The 6,967-nt window shown below is 34.7% G+C and overlaps 2 protein-coding genes across 3 annotated transcripts in view; both read left to right on the top strand.

The window, feature by feature from the left end:
* Positions 1-3,950, top strand: part of LOC136824151 (universal stress protein Slr1101-like) — a 104,965-nt gene extending 101,015 nt beyond the window's left edge. The window contains exons 3-5 of one of the 2 annotated variants that reach the window (XM_067080318.1): positions 2,383-2,472; positions 3,069-3,175; positions 3,687-3,950. In XM_067080318.1, coding sequence (XP_066936419.1) covers positions 2,383-2,472; positions 3,069-3,175; positions 3,687-3,890 — 401 coding nt within the window. In that variant the 3' untranslated portion in view covers positions 3,891-3,950. Of the gene's footprint in view, positions 1-2,382; positions 2,473-3,023; positions 3,176-3,686 lie in introns of both variants that reach the window. The other variant, XM_067080317.1, reaches the window with a different exon arrangement.
* Positions 3,951-4,464: 514 nt separating this feature from the next.
* On the top strand, positions 4,465-6,741 carry LOC136824174 (universal stress protein Slr1101-like). Its single transcript, XM_067080349.1, has 4 exons — positions 4,465-4,598; positions 4,834-4,920; positions 5,549-5,661; positions 6,400-6,741. Exons 1-4 carry the CDS (start codon positions 4,529-4,531, stop codon positions 6,601-6,603), a joined length of 474 nt encoding a protein of 157 aa, XP_066936450.1. The 5' UTR covers positions 4,465-4,528; the 3' UTR covers positions 6,604-6,741.
* Positions 6,742-6,967: the final 226 nt, after the last annotated feature.

Genomic DNA, 6,967 nt, shown 5'->3' with positions numbered 1-6,967 from the left:
GTTTCATTTCGTGAATATTAAAACATAGTAAAAAAGTTCGATAATTTATTCTTATAACCATTTTTTTATGGAATTTCTTTGTAGCGAATTAATTGGCTGACAATCAAGCAAAAACTTTTCATGTTGAGTATGTTTACATTATAAAACCAGAAATGGATAATATTTTGAAAACAGTGATCAAGTTAAAAAATAAAGGAGATTATTTATATAATACATACAAGGGAATACAATATTCTTAAGATGGCAAAATAAAACAAGATTGCCAAAAAGTGGAGTACACCATGAGTACTGATATAATGTGTTTTATGTGCAAATAGACTCAAGAAATTCTAGCTCTCAAATTAGATGAATAATCTCATAAAAAAGTACTTTTTACATTCAAAGTAAAAAGTTTGATGTTTTTAAGCATTATTAAAGGTACTAACAGTAATCATCAACAATCTGTAGGAAAGCACTTTTTCAACTTTCGCAATGATGATATGGAGTGTTGTTTAAAATTCTTTTGGTAGAGATTGTTGTTATATATATCATTTCATAAATTCTGCATTCAACCGTACTCTTTTATGCTTACTTGTAGGGGGTTGAAGATGCAGGGGCAGTACTCTCAGAGAAAATTCATAAAATGGGGGGTCATTATTAACTGATTTTGGGGTGATTTTCCCAAAAAACCCAAGGAAAATGAAGGTTTGGCACTTTATCAGGAAAATTTCATAAATTGGAGGTCATTACAAAATGCTAATTGGGTGATTTTTTTCCAAAAAATTGCAAAATGTCCACCTACAATTAAGCACAAGAGGGTAATTTTTTCAGAGGTCACCGATGTCTCTTTTTGTATAAAGTACACCACATTTTCATATGATCACGTAAAAGTAATCTTAGTTTTGTTTTGCAAGTATAAAGTGGTATGAACTCTCTTCTTATGACATGACGAAACCAAAAATATTTCCTCGCATCACATTATCTTGAAGCATGCATGAAGGTTCACCTTTCCAGAAATTTCATTCTTCAACCAAATTCAATCAAATTGCTAAAATGTTGTTCCCTAACCTTTCTTACAGTCTCAGTTATAAAACAAATTTTGTTTTGTTTTTCTATAATAGTTTTCAAGAATAAAGCTAGCTAGCTTTTTTTCCATGTGAAATTCATCAATGTCCAATGATGGGAGAAGAATCTCTCGAAACGTAGCAATGTGAAATTCATCAATGTCCAATGATGGGAGAAGAACCTCTCGAAACGTAGCCAATCGCAAATCTTGTGATCCATATGTAGCTAGGTAGATTTTTCCCCGTGATATTCCCGATGCCCGGTGATGGGAGAAGAGCCAAACGTGTAAATTCGTGATTATATTCAAGACACAATAAACTTCCACCAAATATTCACAAATAAGTCCTTTCCCATAAATAAATTCCAAACTTCATTTATCAAGCAAAATTGATTTAAGTTTTGTTTTTGTTGGTATGAATGCTTTTCCTCTAAAGATAAACCAAAACAAAAATGTTTCCTCAGAATGAAAGTCTTTTTCTTTTATCACTGTACTCTTCACCACATCAAACAAAAGCAGATGAAAATTCCATCACACAGAGTCTTTGTCAAAATCATCATACATTGATTGATATTGTTGTGTGATTCTCAAATTTACTGATTAAATTGAACCAAAACTGTCCTCAAAAAGATAAGTAATTGCCTGATTATTATTACCACTTTTCAGGACTTCAATTCCTTTCTTTAAAACACTGCATTGAACGCTTGCAAAGAAGTGAGGTCGTTTGCCGTACGAATGGCTACCCTTCAAATCATTTCAATATTTTGCCGGCGACGACATGCGACTGAAAGTTATTTTTGTAGGAAAATCTTTTACGCTCAAAACGGTCGGTCTCGTATTTTCGAGAAATTTTCTTGAACCACCTCAAATTTGCCATTTCACTGGATGCATTTTCTGAACCAGGTTCAAAATCAAAGATTTTCCTAGCACAGAACACAGCTAGATATTAATCCCGCAAAAAAAAAAGTCATAACAAAGATTTTTTACAGCGCGGGAAAGCTAGCTACGCCGTACACACATAACCTAAAGATTTTTTAGCGCGGAAAAAGCTAAGTTTGTCGCGCGCACCACGGAAACGCACGCCACATGCATACAACCCCTGGTAAAATAATATCGAGATATGACCAAAAAGAAAAATCAGTTCCGATCAGAAAACTAGATTTCACTTGAAGAAAGGGTCTTTGTTCTGCTTTGTTAGGTCTTTGTTTTTTATTTACTAAAAGGGTTGGGGTGGTTCAGCTGAACCATTTGAACCCCCTCAGATCCGCCGCTGGTTAATAGGCACGATACTCACAGGTACCTCTTGTATGTGAAATTATTATATCTCTTTACTGATTCAGGGTATTTGTCAACACTTCACCGTGAAGGAGATGACGTCGGTTTAGTTCATGTTCATTGTTTACCAGAGCTGCCTTCATTTGGTTTATATGGTATAACTTTGTCTATATATGAGATTTGTGTTTTGTGATTTGAGTGTTTCCGTTTTATATCAGACACATATTTCATATCAGGACAGTGTCTTGCTATTGTTATATTATGCTGATATAAGCAAAAAAAGTTTTTATTTTCCTTTTTCTGACCAATCTTGCCTCGCATCTGTGTCAATCCAATGTGAAAAAGCTAGTGAATTAAATTTGTTAAGTAAGCAAACGATATCTTTCTTATTTCAAAACAAAACCTTTAAGTTACTGTAGATCCATTATTAATTGATATAATTTGTCACTGTAATACATTTTAGTGAATTGAATATCCATTTTTTCCCATAATGAAAGCTAAACCTTCCTTGCAATGATTCTACGGAGGCTAGTATTTAGTTGACATCGTGCATATAATATTGGATGAAAATTCAAACGAATAGGAGGGATTACTCTAAAACCCAAGGATATTTTTGTTCGATTTAATGAAAATTTACTAACGAAAACTCATTTACTGAGCAAAGTCAGCATAGTTTAGTCTGATTTTCATTCTTTTCCCCTACTAGAAATGTTCGATTACAAACCGTATAATGCAGAATCCTCCTTTATAGCTGGTGGTTTACTCGCTACCGATTTGTATCAAGAGCAAATTAAAGAAAGTATTCAAGCTAGCAAGAAGATTGTTGAACAATACAAAAAGTTCCTCGCGGAGAAAGAGGTGAGATGAACTTGTAGGTGGTAAATTAATCAAAATTCAAATGCACTCGTTTACCTTATCGGGAAAAACTTGGTCGGGGAAAAGTGACGAAATTTTGGCCAAGTGACGAATATTTTTTCCCCGACGAAAATTTTTCCCGGCCTTAATGCGTTTACCAACTACCAGCAAGTGACGAATATTTTTCCCCGATGAAAATTTTCCCCGACAAAGTTTTCCCCGATAAGGTATTATAAATCCACGCAATCCATATTAAATATGCTGACACGGATTGACGTTCTATCTCCTTTCCGCAGTAGTGACCATACATAAATCTTTCGAGCTTGCTATATTATCCTTTTGACTTTAGGCGTTTCTATATGCAGTATGCAGTGCTGACGAGTCCTAATAAAGACGAAATGCATATGCTGCTCTGCCACCCAAATCTCCTGAGTGAATATAGTTAAGGACAGAAATTCTTATTTCTTCACATATATATGTTTTAGTCATATTTACATTCAGTACTTTTGTTTAGATCACAGCAAAGATCTATTGTCGCAGTATGATAGATTCAGTTGGTCACACAATATGTGAGATTGCCAAAGAAAGTAATGCTACAACCATCATTATGGGTCAACGTGGTTTAGGTGTCATTCGAAGAACGTTCTTGGGGAGTACCAGTGACTATGTGTTACATCATGCACATATCCCTGTGGCAGTTATTCCTCCCAACCAATGAACATCCATGGGAAGGCTCGGCAGGAAAAGATTTCGAGGGGTTTTATTAATCATAGAATAATAGACTACTTAAGGACTGTGACATCTTTGTAGTATGAAACATTTATTCCTTCTTTATGATCCAGTGTCGTAGCAACTGGGGGGCAAGGGGGGCTATGATGGTTATTTTGCAAAATGCAAAGTTTTTCTTTTTTCGTCTTAATTGTCTTTTAAACAACAGCATTTTGTTTTGAGTGCATTCTCAAGCAATCTAGAGCTCAAATTTTCAAAATTTACCCCCTCAAGCCAAACCATGGTTGGTCCTCGCGATCTCACTAAACTTCCCCCCCCCCCCAATACGAAAACGCTTCCTACGGCACTGTGATCTACATTATTTTTAATTTAATATGTAAACCATAAACAACATTTTATACTGTAAATACAATTTATCACAATAATGCATATAAAAATATTATTCAAAACAAGTTGACAGCGTTTTTAATGCCTTAGCCTATAATTTTCTATGGATGTTTTTTGATGTTACTATACTAAATCGGTGAATTTTTTCTCAGGTGAATTTTTTGTTTCTCAGGAAAAAGAATAAAAAGAGAAATACAATTAGAAATAAATAATCAACTAAAAACAAATTTGAACGAAAACATGGCATCAAAAGGCAATTTAAACCTGTTATGTGTCGATGGTAGCTCGCACAGTGATAGGGCTTTTGAATGTGAGTATCCTAATTCTAATTATTATCTTAAACATTATTGAAATTAATTTTAGAAGGAACTTATTTTGACGAGGAAGCTTTTTTTCAGTAAATTCAATATTTTGACACTTTGCAATAGCCGATTTAAGTCTAAACAGAGCTTTACGCCGAAAAAAAACATTTGGACGGCTTATTCTCAATAGTTGCTTATCTGTTCTTTGCTCTTATTGTAATTCAATTCTCTTTATTTTCACAGGGTACTCTTCACATTACCATCGTGAAGGAGATCGTATAGGAATTTGCACCATACACGAGATTCCATATGTTCCTATGGGTTTATATGGTAGGTTTGGTGTTTGGCTTTGAAAAGATCTAAACTTCCTAATTTTAGATATTTCTTATTCTCCTTTTATGGTGACTACAAAGAATGAATGTTGAAAATAGACGATGTTATCGCCCGTTACAGTGATAGTAAAGGCAGGAAAATATGGCGTTATGGCGGTATACGGAAAAAATCGGCAGGAGAGTTTCGAAGAAACGACTGGCAACTCTAACGACTGTTAACTCTTTTCGGCAAAAAACCCGTTTGGGAATTTTCTTCGGCTTTGGCCTTTTATTTTTAGATAGTGATTCGTCTTAGACTATAAAATAGTCTAGTTAAAGCTCCACTTTCGCACGATTACTTTCATCTTACAGAATAGCCTGAGTATTCAGGCTGTAGTAAACCTTTTTAAATTATTGATATTTTTCGGTTAACCGCCTGGTCTTCCTAAAAGAAGAAAGTTAGTGCATGTCGTGTGTTATTGTTGTGAAGCTAAAAACTTTCTGACCCTGGGTTTACAATCATCAAGGTAGATCAAGCTGTGAATAGCAGAAGCATCACAATAAGAAATAATTTTCAGGCTACTTACTCTGCTGATATCGATGAGATAATGATATTTTATTAATCACTTTTTCACATTTCATTTTAGAGGATGGATTGATGCTTTCAGAGGCAGCTTATCCACAACTTTTGAATGATAGTGTCAACAAAAGCAAAGAAATTTGTGAAACATTTAAACAACGTTGCTTAGATATTGCCAAGGTACTAAGTTGTTCATAACATCGCTGCACTTTTTGAAGATTTCTGTGTGCTTGTTTGCATTGTCCTTACATACATGTTTTACCAATTGTAGGGAAAAGTCATAACAAGCTTTGGAATCACTTTTATCATCTCACAGGGCTCATTCAAAATGAACTATTCTTGATATGCGTAAGTCATTTTTCTAGCGGAAACACCCGAAAAAATCCGGGATTTGACCCCTCTGTTACTAAAAATAGAAACACGGAGGTCAAAATTCGGCTTTTTTCGGGTGCTTCCGTTGAAAATATGATGTCATCTTGACTTACGCATATCGAGAATATTCATGATATGCACCACTGCAATGACTTCCCCAAATTATGTAACTTTTATGTTTTTGTTCCACCCAATACGTCACTTTTTCTATTGTTTTAAGTGACGTATTGGGTGGAAAATCTTAATAGTCCTCAGAAGACTCTCCAGTGGTGCATATCACGAATAGAACATAAGATCTCGATGGCCAACAAGTAAAGAACATTTTAGAAGAGTTTGTGCACTCGTAAAAACCCGATTCATTAGGAAATTGCACAAAAAATACTCACAAAATAGAACAAGAACATTCTAAGAACATTTTTAGGCTAAAAGTTACATTTTAGTCTTCACACTAAAATGTCCTAACATCTAACCATAATGAATTTTGAATAAACAATTTTTCAACAACCTGTTTTTCCTATTAATTGCTAAAATGTTATCATCATTCAGGTTAATCCAGAAATCTATTGCATCACAGCTGAAGATTCTGTTGGTAACACAATTTGTAAAGTAGCCAAAGATAACAACGCGTCTACCATTATTATTGGACAGAGAGGACTGGGTGCTATTCGACGCACGTTGCTAGGCAGCGTCAGTGATTATGTTGTTCACCATTCTCATATACCAACGATCGTCGTCCCTGCAACTCAATAAATAAAAAAATGGATGGGATAAAAGTGGGTGATGGTTTAACGAATTTTTATTGATAGATAATGAAGACGCAACATTGCAGTGCTTATTTACCTTATCGGCCAAAACTTAGTCGGCCTTAATTTTATTCGGCCTTAATTTTATTCGATTATTAGTCTACCCCAATTTTAGTCACCTCGTCAAAATTTAGTCACTAAGGGCCGACTTATAACTAAGTTTTGGCCATTTCTAAATTTTTAGTCGGCCCAAATTTTAGTCGGCCCAAATTCTTAGTCGGCCCTAATTTTAGTCACAAAGCCAAAATTTAGTCACTTAGGGCCGACTAAGTTTTGGCCGATAAGGTATTATACTGGTAAAATGTTACTCG

Source organism: Clytia hemisphaerica, unplaced genomic scaffold (genome assembly GCF_902728285.1).
Source record: "Clytia hemisphaerica strain Z4C2 unplaced genomic scaffold, Clytia hemisphaerica genome assembly, whole genome shotgun sequence".
Lineage (NCBI taxonomy): Eukaryota > Metazoa > Cnidaria > Hydrozoa > Leptothecata > Clytiidae > Clytia > Clytia hemisphaerica.
This window is presented reverse-complemented; position numbering and strand designations above follow the sequence as displayed.